A 22,754-nucleotide genomic window follows, 5' to 3' on the forward strand; every position below is an offset into this window, starting at 1 on the left:
CACTTCCTGGTGTGCAGCTACTTCCTGGTTGTGTCAGACCAACGTCACATGTATGTCACATTTACGCGACAAAACAGGAAACTTTGCAGTCGAGTGTTTTTTTTTTTCAAGCATGGCTGGGGTAGATGGAGAAAAGAAATCGGTATTGGAGATGGTAAGTGTTGCGAACTACTTTATCGAACAGGGCATGAAAATATGCCTCTGAATAGTTGTTTGAAATGGTTCTCATGTGGTGCCATAATTCGGCAAAGGCAGCCTCATCGTGTAATGGCAGGCTGAGTTTTCCACGGTTCGTGTGGAAGAAGATTCACCGGCACTGGTCATGATTTGACTACAGTAGCGTTATGTCAGACCAGGTACTGTTAACTCAAATACACAATGTACATAATTATTTTAATTAAGCCTGATCCGTACTGCCTGTGTTGCCAGTTATCTAGGGTTTGTTTTGACAACTCGTAAATGTAACCGGGAATTTAGACAGCGTCCACTGGGGGATGTTTCCATTATATTTAGTTTATTTAAAGGCAATTACACCTGTGTACGCTACTCTTCGTGGGGTACAGAAAAATTAAGGCAGTTTATACAATTTAAAAAAACATTACAATACATTCAGGCCCTCAAGCCACTTCTCCACCACTACCACATGTAACGGATGTGAACCAGGGTCCCTGGTTCGCGCCCGGGTATGGGCGAGGGGACGGTCTACTGTTACATTGATGCTGTTGACCCGGATCACTGGTTGCTGCGGAAAAGGAGGAGGTCAAAAGGGAGGTGAGTGTAACGGATGTGAAACGGCTAGCTTAGTTAGCGGTGGTGCGCGCAAAATAGTGTTTCAATTGGTGACGTCACTTGTTCTGAGACCTTGAAGTAGTGGTTCCCCTTGCTCTGCAAGGGCCGCGGCTTTTGTGGAGCGATGCTTCGTGGGTAACGATGCTTCGTGGGTGACTGTTGTTGATGTGTGCAGAGGGTCCCTGGTTCGCGCCCGGGTATGGACGAGGGGACGGTCTAAAGTTATACTGTTACACACATATCTACAGTACTGTTCCATAAGGTGTATTTTTATGTTTTTTATCTACTTGTACTGCTTGCATCAGTTACCTGATGTGGAATAGAGTTCCATGTAGTCATGGCTCTATGTAGTACTGTGTGCCTCCCATAGTCTGTTCTGGACTTGGGGACTGTGAAGAGGTCTCTGATGACATGTCTTGTGGGGTATGCATGGGTGTCCGAGCTATGGGCCAGTAGTTTAGACAGACGGCTTGATGCATTCAACATGTCAATACCTCTCATAAATACAAGTAGTGATGAAGTCAATCTACTCCACTTTCAGCCAGGAGAGATTGACATGCATATTATTAATATTAGCTCTCTGTGTACATTCAAGGGCCAGCAGAGTTGCAAAGAAATAGCCATATGTCAGACTGGCCAATAAAAATAAAATATTAAGATGGGCAAAAGAACACAGACACTGGACAGAGGAACTCTGTGTAGAAGGCCAGCATCCCAGAGTCGCCTCTTCACTGTTGACGTTGAGACTGGTACTATTTAACGGGTACTATTTAATGAAGCTGCCAGTTGAGGACTTGTGAAGCGTCTGTTTCTCAAACTAGACTCTTATGTACTTGTCCTCTTGCTCAGTTGTGCCCCGAGGCCTCCCACTCCTCTTTCTATTTTGGTTAGAGACAGTTTGCGCTGTTCTGTGAAGGGAGTAGTACACAGCTTTGTACGAGATATTCCGTTTCTTGGCAATTTCTCACATGGAATAGCCATCATTTCTGAGAACAAGAATAGACTGATGAGTTTCAGAAGAAATGTCTTTGTTTCTGGCCATTTTGAGCCTGTAATCAAACCCACAAATGGGCAGTTTTATTGTTTCTTTAATCAGGACAACCGTTTTCAGCTGTGCTAACATAATTGCAAAAGGGTTTTCTAATGACCAATTAGTCTTTTAAAATGATAAACGTGGATTAGCTAACACAACGTGCCATTGGAACATAGGAGTGAGTGATGGTTGCTGATAATGGGCCTCTGTACGCTTATGTAGATATTCCATAAAAAATCAGGTGTTTCCAGCTAGTAATTTACAACATTAACAATGTCTACACTGTATTTCTGATCAATTTGATGTTTATTTTAATGGACAAAAATGTGCTTTACTTTCAAAAACAAGGGCATTTCTTAGTGACCCCAAACTTTTGAACGGTAGTATAGGTTCAGAACTTTTGTGAAATAGCACAGTTACAAATATAAATCATACTGGATGGACATCCGAAATAGAGGAAGGACTAAAAACAAACAAATATAACTAATGAAAAATAGATTGTCTGTAAAATGTATATCATATGTATAAGATGGAAGTAGAAACCCTTGTTGTTTATTAGTTTACTCCAGTTAGGGGGGTGGTGGGGTTAGTGGGGTGGTGGGGTTAGTGGGGTGGTGGGGTTAGTGGGGTGGTAGGGTTAGGGGAGGGGTGGTAGGGTTAGTGGAGGGGTGGTAGGGTTAGTGGAGGGGTGGTAGGGTTAGTGGATGGGTGGTAGGTTTAGGGGAGGGGTGGTAGGGTTAGGGGAGGGGTGGTAGGGTTAGGGGAGGGGTGGGGTGGTAGGGTTAGGGGAGGGGTGGGGTGGTAGGGTTAGTGGAGGGGTGGTAGGGTTAGTGGAGGGGTGGTAGGGTTAGTGGAGGGGTGGTAGGGTTAGTGGAGGGGTGGTAGGTTTAGTGGTAGGGTTAGGGGAGGGGTGGTAGGGTTAGTGGAGGGGTGGTAGGGTTAGGGGAGGGGTGGTAGGGTTAGGGGAGGGGTGGTAGGGTTAGTGGAGGGGTGGTAGGGTTAGGGGAGGGTTGGTAGGGTTAGGGGAGGGGTGGTAGGGTTAGGGAAGGGGTGGTAGGATTAGGGGAGGGGTGGTAGGGTTAGGGGAGGGGTGGTAGGGTTAGGGGAGGGGTGGTAGGGTTAGGGGAGGGGTGGTAGGTTTAGGGGAGGGGTGGTAGGTTTAGGGGAGGGGTGGTAGGTTTAGTGGAGGGGTGGTAGGTTTAGTGGAGGGGTGGTAGGTTTAGTGGAGGGGTGGTAGGTTTAGTGGAGGGGTGGTAGGTTTAGTGGAGGGGTGGTAGGTTTAGTGGAGTGGTGGTAGGGTTAGTGGAGTGGTGGTAGGGTTAGTGGAGGGGTGGTAGGGTTAGTGGAGGGTTAGGGGAGGGGTGGTAGGGTTAGTGGGAGGAGTGGTAGGGTTAGTGGGAGGAGTGGTAGGGATAGTGGGAGGAGTGGTAGGGATAGGGTAGGGGAGGGGGAGGAGTGGTAGGGTTAGTGGAGGGGTGGTAGGTTTAGTGGAGGGGTGGTAGTGGTAGGGTTAGGGGAGGAGTGGTAGGGTTAGGGGAGGGGTGGTAGGGTTAGTGGGAGGAGTGGTAGGGTTAGTGGGAGGGGTGGTAGGGATAGGGGAGGGGTGGTAGGGATAGGGGAGGGGTGGTAGGGTTAGTGGGAGGGGTGATAGGGTTAGGGGAGGGGTGGTAGGGGGAGGGGTGGTAGGGTTAGTGGTAGGGTTAGTGTTGGGGTGGGGGGGTTAGTGGAGGGGTGGGGGGGTTAGTGGAGGGGTGGGCGGGTTAGTGGAGGGGTGGGGGTTTAGGGGAGGGGTGGTAGGGTTAGTGGAGGGGTGGTAGGGTTAGTGGAGGTAGTGTTAGTGGAGGGGTGGTAGTGTTAGTGGAGGGGTGGTAGGGTTAGTGGAGGGGTGGTAGGGTTAGGGGAGGGGTGGTAGGGTTAGGGGAGGGGTGGTAGGGTTAGGGGAGGTAGTGTTAGTGGAGGGGTGGTAGTGTTAGTGGAGGGGTGGTAGTGTTAGGGGAATAATACAGGAAGGTACATTCTAAAAAAGTGTGTGTGTGTGTGTGTGTGTGTGTGTGTGTGTGTGTGTTTACCCCAAATGCAGACAGTTACATAGAATGTTGCTTCCATCATTCTGCAATATTAAAGCTGATCCACAAAAAATATGTATTGAAATACAATCTATGCAATATTTACACTAGATATACTAGGATATATATTAGTGAGCTATGTAGAAATACACTGTATAAATACTAGAGGTGTTGCTGATTATATTCAATCACATTCCTGTAAATCTTAGAGAGGATCCTCATGTTAAATACTGTTGAAGTAATATGGCTACAGGTTCATCTGCCTCACCTAAAGCCCATTCTGGTGGGAAGCTGCTATAGACCACCAAGCGCTAACAGTCAGTATCTGGATAACATGTTGAAATGGTTGATAATATATGTGATATCAACAGAGAAGTATATTATCTGGGTGATTTAAATATTGACTAGTTTTCATCAAGCTTCCCACTCAGGAAAAAGCTTCTAACTGTAACCAGTGCCTGTAACCTGGTTCAGGTTTATCAGTCAACCTACCAGGATAGTTTACAAACAGAACAGTAACTAAACCATCCACTTGTATTGGCCACATCTTTACTAATCCCACAGAAATCTTCTCTTATGTAGTATTCACACCCATCAGATGTAGTGATCATGATATAATAGCCATATCTAGGAAAACCAAAGTTTCAAAGACTGGACCTAAAATAGTGTATAACCGATCATACTAGAGGTTTTTACAATGATTCCTATGTTGAAGATGTGAAGAAATAAGATGGTCTGATGCGTGTGTAAATGAGATGGTCTGATACGTGTGTAAATGAGATGGTCTGATGCGTGTGTAAATGAGATGGTCTGATGCGTGTGTAAATAAGATGGTCTGATACGTGTGTAAATGAGATGGTCTGATGCGTGTGTAAATGAGATGGTCTGATACGTGTGTAAATGAGATGGTCTGATGCGTGTGTAAATAAGATGGTCTGATGCGTGTGTAAATGAGATGGTCTGATGCGTGTGTAAATGAGATGGTCTGATGCATGTGTAAATGAGATGGTCTGATGCATGTGTAAATGAGATGGTCTGATATGTGTGTAAATGAGATGGTCTGATACGTGTGTAAATGAGAACGGTCTGATACGTGTGTAAATAAGATGGTCTGATGCGTGTGTAAATGAGATGGTCTGATGCGTGTGTAAATGAGATGGTCTGATGCGTGTGTAAATGAGATGGTCTGATGCGTGTGTAAATGAGATGGTCTGATGCGTGTGTAAATGAGAACGGTCTGATACGTGTGTAAATAAGATGGTCTGATGCGTGTGTAAATGAGATGGTCTGATGCGTGTGTAAATGAGATGGTCTGATGCGTGTGTAAATGAGATGGTCTGATGCGTGTGTAAATGAGATGGTCTGATATGTGTGTAAATTAGATGGTCTGATATGTGTGTAAATGAGATGGTCTGATACGTGTGTAAATGAGAACATCTGATGCTGCACTTGAAGCATTTCTGAAACTGCTTTTTCAAGTTACTGACAGGCATCAATAAACTAACTGACGATAAGAGATTTACCAAATCCCCATGGATAGATGATGAACTGAAAAACTGTATTGACTGAAAGGGATGATGGTGATGGTGATGGTGGTGGTGATATGGGAATGGAAAATAAATCTGGCAACACAGCAGATTGGCAAACATACAGAGAAATCACGTAACTAAACAAAAAGAAGAAACTACTATGGAATAAAGATGCATTCTATAAGGAATGATAGTGAAAAGGAGTAGCTAGGCAGAGAAGCTAACTGAGTTCCATTGAGACTGATGGCTCATTCATAACAAAACCCTTTGATATTGCCAACCACTTTAATAATGATTTTGAGGAAAGTTTGGCATGACCTTCAAAACAACATGCTGATCCTTCATATTCCTGCATAACGGACCAAAATAATGAAAGATGAGCGCTGTAGTTTTGAATTTGTGTGGATGAGGTGAAGAAGATATTTGCTATCTATGAATTAGGACAAACCACCTGGAACTGAACTTGGATATTAAGTTGGTAGTGGAATACATTGCGATGCTATTTGGCACATCTTCTATCTAAGCCTAGAAGACGGGGTGTGCTCTTAGGCCTGGAAGGAGGCAAAGGTCATTACGCTGCACAAGAAAAATAAAAGCACCCTATATGGATTCCCATAATTTGCCTTATCATGGCTGGACAGTTACCTATCCAATATAACAGAGGGTTTTCTTTAATGGAAGCCTCTCTAATGCAAATTCAGTTGAATGTGGTGTACCGCAGAGCAGCCGGCTTGGGCCATTATTGTTTTCTGTGTCTCACTAATGACCTTCCACTGACCTTGAATAAAGCCTGTGTATCCATGTACGCTGTCAACTGAACAGTATAGATGTTGGCTGCAACAGTAAAAAAAATTAGAATGGGTAACTAGCAACAGTGGTGTAAAGTGCTTAACTTGTTATGGCTGCAATCCCGTTAACGGGATAAGTGTCATCAACAACCGCTGAATAGCATAGCGCTACCTACATTCAATGAATGAGTTGAGTGAGTGTTGAGTGTTGGCAGCAGCCACTCAATGGGAGTGGTGGCTGTTTAACAGTCTGATGGCCTTGAGATAGAAGCTGTTTTTCAGTCTCTCGGTCCCAGCTTTGATGCACCTGTACTGACCTCGCCTTCTGGATGATAGCGGGATGAACAGGCAGTGGCTCGGGTGGTTGTTGTCCTTGATGATCTTTATGGCCTTCCTGTGACATCGGGTGGTGTAGGTGTCCTGGAGGGCAGGTAGTTTGCCCCCGGTGATGCGTTGTGCAGACCTCACTACCCTCTGTAGAGCCTTACGGTTGTGGGCGGAGCAGTTGCCGTACCAGGCGGTGATACAGCCCGGCAGGATGCTCTCGATTGTGCATCTGTAGAAGTTTGTGAGTGCTTTTGGTGACAAGCCAAATTTCTTCAGCCTCCTGAAGGTTGAAGAGGCGCTGCTGCGCCTTCTTCACGATGCTGTCTGTGTGGGTGGACCAATTCAGTTTGTCTGTGATGTGTACGCCGAGGAACTTTAAACTTACTACCCTCTCCACTACTGGTCCATCAATGTGGATAGGGGGGTGTTCCCTCTGCTGTTTCCTGAAGTCCACAATCATCTCCTTAGTTTTGTTGACGTTGAGTGTGAGGTTATTTTCCTGACACCTCGCTCCGAGGGCCCTCACCTCCTCCCTGTAGGCCGTCTCGTCGTTGTTGGTAATCAAGCCTACCACTGTTGTGTCGTCCGCAAACTTGATGATTGAGTTGGAGGCGTGCGTGGCCACGCAGTCGTGGGTGAACAGGGAGTACAGGAGAGGGCTCAGAACACACCCTTGTGGGGCCCCAGTGTTGAGGATCAGCGGGGTGGAGATGTTGTTGCCTACCCTCACCACCTGGGGGCGGCCCGTCAGGAAGTCCAGTACCCAGTTGCACAGGGCGGGGTCGAGACCCAGGGTCTCGAGCTTGATGATGAGCTTGGAGGGCACTATGGTGTTAAATGCCGAGCTGTAGTCGATGAACAGCATTCTCACATAGATATTCCTCTTGTCCAGATGGGTTAGGGCAGTGTGGTTGAGATTGCATCGTCTGTGGACCTATTTGGGCGGTAAGCAAATTGGAGTGGGTCTAGGGTGTCAGGTAGGGTGGAGGTGATATGGTCCTTGACTAGTCTCTCAAAGCACTTCATGATGACGGAAGTGAGTGCTACGGGGCGGTAGTCGTTTAGCTCAGTTACCTTAGCTTTTTTGGGAACAGGAACAATGGTGGCCCTCTTGAAGCATGTGGGAACAACAGACTGGGATAGGGATTGATTGAATATGTCCGTAAACACACCAGCCAGCTGGTCTGCGCATGCTCTGAGGGCGCGGCTGGGGATGCCGTCTGGGCCTGCAGCCTTGCGAGGGTTGACACGTTTAAATGTTTTCCTCACGTCGGCTGCAGTGAAGGAGAGTCTGCATGTTTTGGTTGCGGGCCGTGTTAGTGGCACTGTATTGTCCTCAAAGCGGGCAAAAAAGTTATTTAGTCTGCCTGGGAGCAAGACATCCTGGTCCGTGACGGGGCTGGTTTTCTTCTTGTAGTCCGTGATTGACTGTAGACCCTGCCACATACCTCTTGTGTCTGAGCCGTTGAATTGAGATTCTACTTTGTCTCTATACTGACGCTTAGCTTGTTTGATTGCCTTGCGGAGGGAATAGCTACACTGTTTGTATTCAGTCATGTTACCAATCACCTTGCCCTGATTTAAAAGCAGTGGTTCGCGCTTTCAGTTTCACGCAAATGCTGCCATCAATCCACGGTTTCTGGTTTGGGAGTGTTTTAATCGTTGCTATGGGAATGACATCTTCAACCCACTTTCTAATGAACTCGCTCACCGAATCAGCGTATTCGTCAATGTTGTTGTTTGACGCAATACCAAACATATCCCAGTCCACGTGATGGCAGCAGTCTTGGAGTGTGGAATCAGATTGGTCGGACCAGCGTTGAACAGACCTCAGCGTGGGAGCTTCTTGTCTTAGTTTCTGTCTGTAGGCAGGGATCAACAAATTGGAGTCGTGGTCAGCTTTTCCGAAAGGAGAGCGGGGCAGGGCCTTATATGCGTCGCGGAAGTTAGAATAGCAATGATCCAAGGTTTTTCCAGCCCTGGTTGCGCAATCGATATGCTGATACAATTTAGGGAGTTTTGTTTTCAGATTAGCCTTGTTAAAATCCCCAGCTACAATGAATGTAGCCTCAGGATATATGGATTCCAGTTTGCAAAGAGTCAAATAAAGTTTTTTCAGAGCCATCGATGTGTCTGCTTTGGGGGGAATATATACGGCTGTGATTATAATCGAAGAGAATTCCCTTGGTAGATAATGCAGTCGACATTTGATTGTGAGGAATTCTAAATCGGGCGAACAGAAGGACTTGAGTTCCTGTATGTTGTTGTGTCCACACCACGTCTCGTTAACCATGAAGCATACGCCCCCGCCCCTCTTCTTACCAGAAAGATGTTTGTTTCTGTCGGCGCGATGCGTGGAGAAACCAGCTGGCTGCACCGACTCCGATAGCGTCTCTCCAGTGAGCCATGTTTCTGTAAAGCAAAGAACGTTACAGTCTCTGATGTCCCTCTGGAATGCTACCCTTGCTCGGATTTCATCAACCTTGTTGTCAAGAGACTGGACATTGGCGAGAAGAATGCTAGGGAGTGGTGCACGATGTGCCCGTCTCCGGAGTCTGACCAGAAGACCGCTTCGTTTCCCCCTTTATGAAGTAGTTTTTTGGGGTCGCCGGCTGGGATCCATTCCGATGTCCTGGGTGAAAGGCAGAACACAGGATCCGCTTCGCGAAAGTCATATTCTTGGTAGTACTGATGGTGAGTTGACGCTGCTCTTATATTCAGTAGTTCTTCTCGACTGTATGTAATGAAACCTAAGATGAGCTGGGGTACTAATGTAAGAAATAACACGTAAAAAAACAAAAAAAACTGCATAGTTTCCTAGGAACGCGAAGCGAGGCGGCCATCTCTGTCGGCGCTGGAAGTCAACTATTTTGTTGATCTTCGGATGTTTTCACTCACGAGACTCCCAATTACACAACAAATGTTCCTTTTGTTCCATAAAGATTATTTTATATCCAAAATACCTCCGTTTTTTTGGCGCGTTATGTCTAGAAATCCACAGGAAAGAGCGGTCACGACAACGCAGACAAATTCCAAATAGTTTCCATAATGTTCACAGAAACATGTCAAACGTTTTTTATAATCAATCCTCAGGTTATTTTAAAAATATATAATCGATAATATATCAACCGCAAATGTCTTTCACAGTAGGTGAGGGAAAAGCAATAGCTGTCCAAACTCTGTTGCGCGAACAAAACTCATGTGACCATTTTACGCGATGTTATCTTTCTGGCTCATTTTTCAAAATAAAAGCCTGAAACTATGTCTGAAGACTGTTGCCACCTTGAAGAAGCGATAGGAAAAGTAATCTGGTTGATATCCCTTTAAATGGAGCAAAGGGCGGCTATGGAACATGGAGATTTCAAAATAGAGCCACTTCCTGTTTTGATTTTCCTCAGGGTTTCGCCTGCAATATCAGTTCTGTTATACTCACAGACAATATTTTGACAGTTTTGGAAACTTTAGTGTGTTCTATCCAATACTAATAATAATATGCGTATATTAGCAACTGAGACTGAGGAGCTGGCCGTTTACAATGGGCACCTTTTCATCCAAGCTACTCAATACTGCCCCTGCAGCCATATGAAGTTTTAAGTAAAAATACTTTAAAGTACTACTTAGGTAGTTTTTTGGGATATCTGTACTTTACGATTTATATTTTTTCTTCACTACATTTGTAAAGAAAATCTTGTACTTTTTACTCTATTTTCCCTGACACCCAAAAGTACTCATTACATTTTGAATGCTTAGCAGGACCGGAAAATTATCAAATTCACACTATTATCAAGACTCAACTCTTGGTCATCCCTTGTGCCTCTGATCTGAAGGACTCACTGAACACATGCATCTTTTGTAAATTACATCTGAGTGTTGGAGTGTTCCCTTGGCTAAATTTTACATGTATGTTTGATACTTAAGTATATTTATAACCAAATACTTTTAGACTTTTACTCAAGTAATATTTTACTGGGTAAATTTCACTTTAAGAAAACCGGGGTGTATAGTAATAGTTTATAGAGTATGGTGTTTATAGACAGTAGAAAAGGTGTGGACGGCAGTAGTTATATAGGATGATTAACTAGACTACAGTGTAGAAATAAGTGGGTAAAACAGTATCTATTAGTGTGACAAGTGTTGAATGACTACGTACATAGATTGCTGCCCTGAGGTGCAGGGTAGAGTACCGGGTGTTAGCCGGCTAGTGACTAAGGTTCAGGGTAGAGTACTGGGAGGTGGCTGTTTAAGGGTCTGATGGTTGTATCTGTGTCTCCAGGTGCAGGCTGATGGAACAGACGAAGGCTGTGTGACGTTTGTTCTTCATGAGGAGGATCACACTCTGGGGAACTCTCTACGTTACATGGTTATGAAGAGGTTAGTCCCTGACCCTTAACCTCTAACCCTAACTCCCTCTGCTACAACATCATCGAGAGGTTATTACCTGACCTCTAACTCCTAACCCTAACTCCCTCTGCTACAACATCATCGAGAGGTTAGTCCCTGACCCTTAACCTCTAACCCTAACTCCCTCTGCTACAACGTCATGAAGAGGTTATTACCTGACCTCTAACCCCTAACCCCTAACTCCCTCTGCTACAACATCATGGAGAGGTTATTACCTAACCCCTAACTCCCTCTGCTACAACATCATGGAGAGGTTATTACCTAACCCCTAACCCTAACTCCCTCTGCTACAACGTCATGAAGAGGTTATTACCTGACCTCTAACCCCTAACCCCTAACTCCCTCTGCTACAACATCATGGAGAGGTTATTACCTGACCTCTAACCCCTAACTCCTTCTGCTACAACGTCATGGAGAGGTTATTACCTGAACTTTAACCCCTGACCTCTAACCCCAACTCCCTCTGCTGCAACATCATGGAGAGGTTATTACCTGACCTCTAATCCCTAACCCCCTCTGCTACAACGTCATGGAGAGGTTATTACCTGACCTTTAACCTCTAACCCTAACTCCCTCTGCTACAACGTCATGGAGAGGTTATTACCTGACCCCTAACCTCTAACCCTTAACCCTAACTTAAAACCCTAATTTAACCCTAACCTCTGACCTCTAACCCTAACTTCCTCCGCTTCATGATCAGGTTAGTCCTTGACACCCTAACCTCTGACCCTTAACCCTGGGCAACCAAGCTCCTCTGATACAGGGCCATAATCCAGGCCTTGCCCCTAGCCCCTGCTCCACAGCCACCAGCCACCATTGAGATGTGTTGTTGTCAGTAGGTGTCCACCTTGCCATTAGTTGGGCTTGGTTTATCCTTGGTTATATTGCTCCCTCCTATGTAATGCCTCACCATAGTGATGGGTCTTACTGTGTGTAATGGTCTGTTTCTGCTGTGTGTTTAGCCTGGATGTAGACTTCTGTGGTTACAGCATCACTCACCCCTCTGAGAGCAAAATCAACTTCCGCATCCAGACCCGAGGTACGTAGGAGACAACTCTCCTCCACCCTCTGTTCTTCTCTCCTCCACCCTCTGTTCTTCTCTCCTCCACCCTCTGTTCTTCTCTCCTCCACCCTTTGTTCTTCTCTCCTCCACCCTCTGTTCTTCTCTCCTCCACCCTCTGTTCTTCTCTCCTCCACCCTCTGTTCTTCTCTCCTCCACCCTCTGTTCTTCTCTACTCCACCCTCTGTTCTTCTCTCCTCCACCCTCTGTTCTTCTCTCCTCCACCCTCTGTTCTTCTCTCCTCCACCCTCTGTTCTTCTCTCCTCCACCCTCTGTTCTTCTCTCCTCCACCCTCTGTTCTTCTCTCCTCCACCCTCTGTTCTTCTCTACTCCACCCTCTGTTCTTCTCTCCTCCACCCTCTGTTCTTCTCTCCTCCACCCTCTGCCCTGTGTTCTTCTCTCCTCCACCCTCTGTGCTTCTCTACTCCACCCACTGCCCTGTGTCTTTCTCTCATCCACCCACTCTGCCCTGTGTCCTTCTCTCCTCCACCCACTGCCCTGTGTCCTTCTCTCCTCCACCCACTGCCCTGTGTGCTTCTCTCCTCCACCCACTGCCCTGTGTCCTTCTCTACTCCACCCTCTGCCCTGTGTCCTTCTCTACTCCACCCTCTGCCCTGTGTCCTTCTCTCCTCCACCCACTGCCCTGTGTCCTTCTCTCCTCCACCCACTGCCCTGTGTCCTTCTCTCCTCCACCCACTGCCCTGTGTCCTTCTCTCCTCCACCCACTGCCCTGTGTCCTTCTCTCCTCCACCCACTGCCCTGTGTCTTTCTCTCCTCCACCCACTCTGCCCTGTGTGCTTCTCTCCTCCACCCACTCTGCCCTGTGTCTTTCTCTCCTCCACCCACTCTGCCCTGTGTCTTTCTCTCCTCCACCCACTGCCCTGTGTGCTTCTCTCCTCCACCCACTGCCCTGTGTCTTTCTCTCCTCCACCCACTCTGCCCTGTGTCCTTCTCTCCTCCACCCACTGCCCTGTGTCCTTCTCTACTCCACCCTCTGCCCTGTGTCCTTCTCTACTCCACCCTCTGCCCTGTGTCCTTCTCTACTCCACCCTCTGCCCTGTGTCCTTATCTACTCCACCCTCTGCCCTGTGTCCTTCTCTACTCCACCCTCTGCCCTGTGTCCTTCTCTACTCCACCCTCTGCCCTGTGTCCTTCTCTACTCCACCCTCTGCCCTGTGTCCTTCTCTACTCCACCCTCTGCCCTGTGTCCTTCTCTACTCCACCCTCTGCCCTGTGTCCTTCTCTCCTCCACCCACTGCCCTGTGTCCTTCTCTACTCCACCCTCTGCCCTGTGTCTTTCTCTCCTCCACCCACTCTGCCCTGTGTCCTTCTCTACTCCACCCTCTGCCCTGTGTCCTTCTCTACTCAACCCTCTGCCCTGTGTCCTTCTCTACTCCACCCTCTGCCCTGTGTCCTTCTCTACTCCACCCTCTGCCCTGTGTCCTTCTCTACTCCACCCTCTGCCCTGTGTCCTTCTCTACTCCACCCTCTGCCCTGTGTCCTTCTCTACTCAACCCTCTGCCCTGTGTCCTTCTCTACTCCACCCTCTGCCCTGTGTCCTTCTCTACTCCACCCTCTGCCCTGTGTCCTTCTCTACTCCACCCTCTGCCCTGTGTCCTTCTCTACTCAACCCTCTGCCCTGTGTCCTTCTCTCCTCCAGCCACTCTGCCCTGTGTCCTTCTCTCATTCAGCCACTCTGCCCTGTGTCCTTCTCTCCTCCAGCCACTCTGCCCTGTGTCCTTCTCTCCTACACCCACTCTGCCCTGTGTTCTTCTCTCATCCACCCACTCTGCCCTGTGTTCTTCTCTCCTCCACCCACTCTGCCCTGTGTTCTTCTCTCCTCCACCCACTCTGCCCTGTGTGTAACACAACTACTTGCTGACATGCCTAATAGAAATCCCCAGTCAGCATGTTTCCTGTCGGTCTACATACTGCAGTAACGACAGCATGTCATTCTATTGGTGGGATGTAGCCACTAGCCTCCACAGCTTTTACAAACTATGACCTGTATGTGTCGGTATGTGTGTGTCTCTCTCTGTGTGTGTGTCTCTCTCTGTGTGTGTGTGTGTCTCTCTCTGTGTGTGTGTGTGTCTCTGTGTGTGTGTGTGTGTGTCTCTCTGTGTGTGTGTGTGTCTCTGTGTGTGTGTGTGTGTGTCTCGCTGTGTGTGTGTGTCTCGCTGTGTGTGTGTGTCTCGCTGTGTGTGTGTGTCTCTGTGTGTGTGTGTGTGTGTGTGTGTGTGTGTGTGTGTGTGTCTCTGTGTGTGTGTGTCTCTGTCTGTTCCAGGTGGGGTTCCAGCTGTGGAACCTTTGAGAAGAGGACTGAATGAGCTCAGTGATGTCTGTCAACACGTCCTCAACACCTTCCAGGTACCACCATCCTTCCAACCCAGGGTCTGTGGGGTCAGGGTCAGGTACCACCATCCTTCCAACCCAGGGTCTGTGGGGACAGGGTCAGGTACCACCATCCTTCCAACCCAGGGTCTGTGGGGACAGGGTCAGGTACCACCATCCTTCCAACCCAGGGTCTGTGGGGACAGGGTCAGGTACCACCATCCTTCTAACCCAGGGTCTGTGGGGACAGGGTCAGGTACCACCATCAGTCGGTCATCCTTCCAACCCAGGGTCTGTGGGGACAGGGTCAGGTACCACCATCCTTCCAACCCAGGGTCTGTGGGGACAGGGTCAGGTACCACCATCCTTCCAACCCAGGGTCTGTGGGGACAGGGTCAGTTATAACAGTAGTGGGGACAGGGTCAGTTATAACAGTGGTGGGGACAGGGTCAGTTATAACAGTGGTGGGGACAGGGTCAGTTATAACAGTGGTGGGGACAGGGTCAGTGGGGACAGGGTCAGTTATAACAGCAGTGGGGACAGGGTCAGTTATAACAGTAGTGGGGACAGGGTCAGTTATAACAGCAGTGGGGACAGGGTCAGTTATAACAGTAGTGGGGACAGGGTCAGATATAACAGTAGTGGGGGCAGGGTCAGATATAACAGTAGTGGGGACAGGGTCAGATATAAACAGTAGGTTGGTGGGGACAGGGTCAGTTATAACAGTAGTGGGGACAGGGTCAGTTATAACAGCAGTGGGGACAGGGTCAGTTATAACAGTAGTGGGGGCAGGGTCAGATATAACAGTAGTGGGGACAGGGTCAGATATAACAGTAGTGGGGACAGGGTCAGATATAACAGTAGTGGGGACAGGGTCAGATATAACAGTAGTGGGGACAGGGTCAGATATAACAGTAGTGGGGACAGGGTCAGTTATAACAGTAGTGGGGACAGGGTCAGTTATAACAGCAGTGGGGACAGGGTCAGTGGGGACAGGGTCAGTTATAACAGCAGTGGGGACAGGGTCAGTTATAACAGTGGTGGGGACAGGGTCAGTTATAACAGTAGTGGGGGACAGGGTCAGTTATAACAGCAGTGGGGACAGGGTCAGTTATAACAGTAGTGGGGACAGGGTCAGTTATAACAGCAGTGGGGACAGGGTCAGTTATAACAGTAGGTTGGTGGGGACAGGGTCAGATATAACAGTAGTGGGGACAGGGTCAGTTATAACAGCAGTGGGGACAGGGTCAGTTATAACAGTAGTGGGGACAGGGTCAGTTATAACAGCAGTGGGGACAGGGTCAGTTATAACAGTAGGTTGGTGGGGACAGGGTCAGTTATAACAACAGTGGGGACAGGGTCAGTTATAACAGTAGTGGGACAGGGTCAGTTATAACAGCAGTGGGGACAGGGTCAGTGGGGACAGGGTCAGTGGGGACAGGGTCAGTTATAACAGTAGTGGTGACAGGGTCAGCTGTAACAGCAGTGGGGACAGGGTCAGCTGTAACAGCAGTGGGGACAGGGTCGGTTATAACAGCAGTGGGGACAGGGTCAGTTATAACAGTAGTGGGACAGGGTCAGTTATAACAGCAGTGGGGACAGGGTCAGTGGGGACAGGGTCAGTGGGGACAGGGTCAGTTATAACAGTAGTGGGGACAGGGTCAGTTATAACAGCAGTGGGGACAGGGTCAGTGGGGACAGGGTCAGTTATAGCAGCAGTGGGGACAGGGTCAGTTATAACAGCAGTGGGGACAGGGTCAGTTATAACAGCAGTGGGGACAGGGTCAGTGGGGACAGGGTCAGTTATAACAGTAGTGGGGACAGGGTCAGTTATAACAGTAGTGGGGACAGGGTCAGTTATAACAGCAGTGGGGACAGGGTCAGTTATAACAGCAGTGGGGACAGGGTCAGTTATAACAGCAGTGGGGACAGGGTCAGTTATAACAGCAGTGGTGACAGGGTCAGATATAACAGTAGTGGGGACAGGGTCAGTTATAACAGTAGTGGGGACAGGGTCAGCTGTAACAGCAGTGGGGACAGGGTCAGTTATAACAGTAGTGGGGACAGGGTCAGCTGTAACAGCAGTGGGGACAGGGTCAGTTATAACAGCAGTGGTGACAGGGTCAGCTGTAACAGCAGTGGTGACAGGGTCAGCTGTAACAGCAGTGGGGACAGGGTCAGCTGTAACAGTAGTGGGGACAGGGTCAGTTATAACAGTAGTGGGGACAGGGTCAGTTATAACAGCAGTGGGGACAGGGTCAGTTAACAGTAGTGGGGGCAGGGTCAGATATAACAGTAGTGGGGACAGGGTCAGATATAACAGTAGTGGGGACAGGGTCAGTTATAACAGTAGTGGGGACAGGGTCAGATATAACAGTAGTGGGGACAGGGTCAGATATAACAGTAGTGGGGACAGGGTCAGATATAACAGTAGTGGGGACAGGGTCAGTTATAACAGTAGTGGGGACAGGGTCAGATATAACAGTAGTGGGGACAGGGTCAGATATAACAGTAGTGGGGACAGGGTCAGATATAACAGTAGTGGGGACAGGGTCAGATATAACAGTAGTGGGGGCAGGGTCAGATATAAACAGTAGGTTGGTGGGGACAGGGTCAGTTATAACAGTAGTGGGGACAGGGTCAGTTATAACAGTAGTGGGGACAGGTTCAGATATAACAGTAGTGGGGGCAGGGTCAGATATAACAGTAGTGGGGACAGGGTCAGTTATAACAGTAGTGGGGACAGGGTCAGTTATAACAGTAGTGGTGACAGGGTCAGCTGTAACAGCAGTGGGGACAGGGTCAGTTATAACAGTAGTGGGGACAGGGTCAGTTATAACAGTAGTGGGGACAGGGTCAGTTATAACAGTAGTGGGGACAGGGTCAGTTATAACAGCAGTGGGGACAGGGTCAGTTATAACAGTAGTGGGGACAGGGTCAGTTATAAACAGTAGGTTGGTGGGGACAGGGTCAGTTATAACAGTAGTGGGGACAGGGTCAGTTATAACAGCAGTGGGGACAGGGTCAGTTATAACAGTAGTGGGGGCAGGGTCAGATATAACAGTAGTGGGGACAGGGTCAGATATAACAGTAGTGGGGACAGGGTCAGTTATAACAGCAGTGGGGACAGGGTCAGATATAACAGTAGTGGGGACAGGGTCAGATATAACAGTAGTGGGGGCAGGGTCAGATATAACAGTAGTGGGGACAGGGTCAGTTATAACAGTAGTGGGGACAGGGTCAGATATAACAGTAGTGGGGACAGGGTCAGATATAACAGTAGTGGGGACAGGGTCAGATATAACAGTAGTGGGGACAGGGTCAGATATAACAGTAGTGGGGGCAGGGTCAGATATAACAGTGGGGACAGGGTCAGATATAACAGTAGTGGGGGCAGGGTCAGATATAAACAGTAGGTTGGTGGGGACAGGGTCAGTTATAACAGTAGTGGGGACCGGGTCAGTTATAACAGTAGTGGGGACAGGTTCAGATATAACAGTAGTGGGGGCAGGGTCAGATATAACAGTAGTGGGGACAGGGTCAGTTATAACAGCAGTGGGGACAGGGTCAGTTATAACAGCAGTGGGGACAGGGTCAGTTATAACAGCAGTGGGGACAGGGTCAGTGGGGACAGGGTCAGTTATAACAGCAGTGGGGACAGGGTCAGTTATAACAGTAGGTTGGTGGGGACAGGGTCAGTTATAACAGTAGTGGTGACAGGGTCAGCTGTAACAGCAGTGGGGACAGGGTCAGTGGGGACAGGGTCAGTTATAACAGTAGTGGGGACAGGGTCAGTTATAACAGCAGTGGGGACAGGGTCAGTGGGGACAGGGTCAGTTATAGCAGCAGTGGGGACAGGGTCAGTTATAACAGCAGTGGGGACAGGGTCAGTTATAACAGCAGTGGGGACAGGGTCAGTGGGGACAGGGTCAGTTATAACAGTAGTGGGGACAGGGTCAGTTATAACAGTAGTGGGGACAGGGTCAGTTATAACAGCAGTGGGGACAGGGTCAGTTATAACAGCAGTGGGGACAGGGTCAGTTATAACAGCAGTGGGGACAGGGTCAGTTATAACAGTAGGTTGGTAGGGACAGGGTCAGTTATAACAGTAGTGGGGACAGGGTCAGCTGTAACAGCAGTGGGGACAGGGTCAGCTGTAACAGCAGTGGGGACAGGGTCAGCTGTAACAGCAGTGGGGACAGGGTCAGTTATAACAGTAGTGGGGACAGGGTCAGTTATAACAGTAGTGGGGACAGGGTCAGTTATAACAGCAGTGGGGACAGGGTCAGTTATAACAGCAGTGGGGACAGGGTCAGTTATGACAGTAGTGGGGACAGGGTCAGTTATAACAGTAGTGGGGACAGGGTCAGTTATAACAGCAGTGGGGACAGGGTCAGTTATGACAGTAGTGGGGACAGGGTCAGTTATAACAGCAGTGGGGACAGGGTCAGTTATAACAGCAGTGGGGACAGGGTCAGTTATAACAGCAGTGGGGACAGGGTCAGTTATGACAGTAGTGGGGACAGGGTCAGTTGTAACAGCAGTGGGGACAGTGTCAGTTGTAACAGCAGTGGGGACAGGGTCAGTTATAACAGCAGTGGGGAAAGGGTCAGTTATAACAGCAGTGGGGACAGGGTCAGTTATAACAGTAGTGGGGACAGGGTCAGTTATAACAGCAGTGGGGACAGGGTCAGTTATAACAGCAGTGGGGACAGGGTCAGTAGGGACAGGGTCAGATATAACAGTAGTGGGGACAGGGTCAGTTATAACAGCAGTGGGGACAGGGTCAGTTATAACAGCAGTGGGGACAGGGTCAGTTATAACAGCAGTGGGGACAGGGTCAGTTATAACAGCAGTGGGGACAGGGTCAGTTATAACAGCAGTGGGGACAGGGTCAGTTATAACAGCAGTGGGGACAGGGTCGGTTATAACAGTAGTGGGGACAGGGTCAGTGGGGACAGGGTCAGTGGGGACAGGGTCAGTTATAACAGTAGTGGGGACAGGGTCGGTTATAACAGCAGTGGGGACAGGGTCAGTTATAACAGTAGTGGGGACAGGGTCCGTTATAACAGCAGTGGGGACAGGGTCAGATATAAACAGTAGTGGGGACAGGGTCAGATATAAACAGTAGGTTGGTGGGGACAGGGTCAGTTATAACAGCAGTGGGGACAGGGTCAGTTATAACAGTAGTGGGGACAGGGTCCGTTATAACAGTAGTGGGGACAGGGTCCGTTATAACAGTAGTGGGGACAGGGTCAGTTATAACAGCAGTGGGGGACAGGGTCAGTTATAACAGCAGTGGGGACAGGGTCAGTTATAACAGTAGTGGGGACAGGGTCCGTTATAACAGTAGTGGGGACAGGGTCCGTTATAACAGTAGTGGGGACAGGGTCAGTTATAACAGCAGTGGGGGACAGGGTCAGTTATAACAGCAGTGGGGACAGGGTCAGTGGGGGACAGGGTCAGTTATAACAGCAGTGGGGACAGGGTCAGTGGGGACAGGGTCAGTTATAACAGCAGTGGGGACAGGGTCCGTTATAACAGTAGTGGGGACAGGGTCAGTTATAACAGCAGTGGGGGACAGGGTCAGTTATAACAGCAGTGGGGACAGGGTCAGTGGGGGACAGGGTCAGTTATAACAGCAGTGGGGGACAGGGTCAGTTATAACAGCAGTGGGGACAGGGTCAGTGGGGACAGGGTCAGTTATAACAGCAGTGGGGGACAGGGTCATTTATAACAGCAGTGGGGGACAGGGTCAGTTATAACAGCAGTGGGGGACAGGGTCAGTTATAACAGCAGTGGGGGACAGGGTCAGTTATAACAGCAGTGGGGACAGGGTCAGTTATAACAGCAGTGGGGACAGGGTCAGTGGGGACAGGGTCAGTTATAAAAGCAGTGGGGACAGGGTCAGTTATAACAGTAGTGGGGACATGGTCAGTGGGGACAGGGTCAGTTATAACAGTAGTGGGGACAGGGTCAGTTATAACAGTAGTGGGGACAGGGTCAGTTATAACAGCAGTGGGGGACAGGGTCAGTTATAACAGCAGTGGGGACAGGGTCAGTGGGGACAGGGTCAGTTATAACAGTAGTGGGGACAGGGTCAGTTATAACAGCAGTGGGGACAGGGTCAGTGGGGACAGGGTCAGTTATAACAGCAGTGGGGACAGGGTCAGTTATAACAGTAGTGGGGACAGGGTCAGTTATAACAGTAGTGGGGACAGGGTCAGTTATAACAGCAGTGGGGACAGGGTCAGTGGGGACAGGGTCAGTTATAACAGCAGTGGGGACAGGGTCAGTTATAACAGTAGTGGGGACAGGGTCAGTGGGGACAGGGTCAGTTATAACAGCAGTGGGGACAGGGTCAGTTATAACAGCAGTGGGGACAGGGTCAGTTATAACAGTAGTGGGGACAGGGTCAGTTATGACAGTAGTGGGGACAGGGTCAGTTATAACAGTAGTGGGGACAGGGTCAGTTATAACAGTAGTGGGGACAGGGTCAGTTATAACAGCAGTGGGGACAGGGTCAGTTATAACAGCAGTGGGGGACAGGGTCAGTTATAACAGTAGTGGGGACAGGGTCAGTTATAACAGCAGTGGGGACAGGGTCAGTTATAACAGCAGTGGGGACAGGGTCAGTGGGGACAGGGTCAGTGGGGACAGGGTCAGTTATAACAGCAGTGGGGACAGGGTCAGTTATAACGGCAGTGGGGACAGGGTCAGTTATAACAGCAGTGGGGACAGGGTCAGTGGGGACAGGGTCAGTTATAACAGTAGTGGGGACAGGGTCAGTTATAACAGCAGTGGGGACAGGGTCAGTGGGGACAGGGTCCGTTATAACAGTAGTGGGGACAGGGTCAGTTATAACAGTAGTGGGGACAGGGTCAGTTATAACAGTAGTGGGGACAGGGTCAGTTATAACAGCAGTGGGGACAGGGTCAGTGGGGACAGGGTCCGTTATAACAGTAGTGGGGACAGGGTCAGTTATAACAGTAGTGGGGACAGGGTCAGATATAACAGTAGTGGGGACAGGGTCAGTTATAACAGTAGTGGGGACAGGGTCAGTTATAACAGCAGTGGGGACAGGGTCAGTTATAACAGCAGTGGGGACAGGGTCAGTTATAACAGTAGGTTGGTGGGGACAGGGTCAGTTATAACAACAGTGGGGACAGGGTCAGTGGGGACAGGGTCAGTTATAACAGTAGGTTGGTGGGGACAGGGTCAGTTATAACAGCAGTGGGGACAGGGTCAGTTAACAGTAGTGGGGGCAGGGTCAGATATAACAGTAGTGGGGACAGGGTCAGTTATAACAGCAGTGGGGACAGGGTCAGTTATAACAGCAGTGGGGACAGGGTCCGTTATAACAGTAGTGGGGACAGGGTCAGTTATAACAGTAGTGGGGACAGGGTCAGTTATAACAGTAGTGGGGACAGGGTCAGATATAACAGTAGTGGGGACAGGGTCAGTTATAACAGTAGTGGGGACAGGGTCAGTTATAACAGCAGTGGGGACAGGGTCAGTTATAACAGCAGTGGGGACAGGGTCAGTTATAACAGTAGTGGGGACAGGGTCAGATATAAACAGTAGGTTGGTGGGGACTGTTAGATGTTATTTACGATTAGATCTCTGCTGTTAAACTGATAGATGTACCTTAGCATCTGCTGTGTTATTGGGTTAACGTGTGTGTGTGTGTGTGTGTGTGTGTGTGTGTGTGTGTGTGTGTGTGTGTGTGTGTGTGTGTGTGTGTGTAGAGGAGTGTGAGTGAGTTCAGGTCACAGCAGGAGGACGTCATGGATTGAGGAGCCCACTGCTGACCCAGCGGGACCGTTGACGGGATATGAAACATACAACTCTGTATTTCTATCCTAATGCTGTACATTGTTGATAGATAAATGATTTATTTCCCAATGCACCAATATGTTGTATTAATATTGGAGGAGTATCCTGTCGGCATGACATTCTGTTTGTCTAAACTTTAGTAAAGTGTTTTATCAGAGAGTTGACTTGTTTGTCGTGACTGGTGTGATTTATAATTCCAGTAATCAGATTTTTTATTTATTTTATTTATTTTACCTTTATTTAACCAGGTAGGCAAGTTGAGAACAAGAATGTGTGTCGCAAATGGCACCCTATTCCCTATATAGTGCACTACTTTAGACCAGAGCACCCTATTCCCTATATAGTGCACTACTTTAGACCAGAGCCCTATTCCCTATATAGTGCATTACTTTAGACCAGAGCACCCTATTCCCTATATAGTGCATTACTTTAGACCAGAGCACCCTATTCCCTAAATAGTACATTACTTTAGACCAGAGCCCTATTCCCTAAATAGTGCATTACTTTAGACCAAAACACCCTATTCCCTATATAGTACATTACTTTTGACCAGAGCCCTATTCCCTATATAGTACATTACTTTTGACCAGAGCA

At 48.6% G+C, this 22,754-nt stretch overlaps 1 protein-coding gene across 1 annotated transcript; it reads left to right on the top strand.

Moving 5' to 3' along the window:
• Nucleotides 1-85: 85 nt before the first annotated feature.
• On the top strand, nt 86-22,323 carry polr1d (RNA polymerase I and III subunit D). Its single transcript, NM_001160585.1, is given in 5 exon segments — nt 86-154; nt 10,806-10,903; nt 11,896-11,972; nt 14,278-14,360; nt 22,073-22,323. Coding segments are annotated over 5 exon segments (348 nt in total). The 5' UTR covers nt 86-112; the 3' UTR covers nt 22,121-22,323.
• Nucleotides 22,324-22,754: the final 431 nt, after the last annotated feature.

This window comes from Oncorhynchus mykiss, chromosome 14, assembly GCF_013265735.2.
Source record: "Oncorhynchus mykiss isolate Arlee chromosome 14, USDA_OmykA_1.1, whole genome shotgun sequence".
Taxonomy (NCBI): domain Eukaryota; kingdom Metazoa; phylum Chordata; class Actinopteri; order Salmoniformes; family Salmonidae; genus Oncorhynchus; species Oncorhynchus mykiss.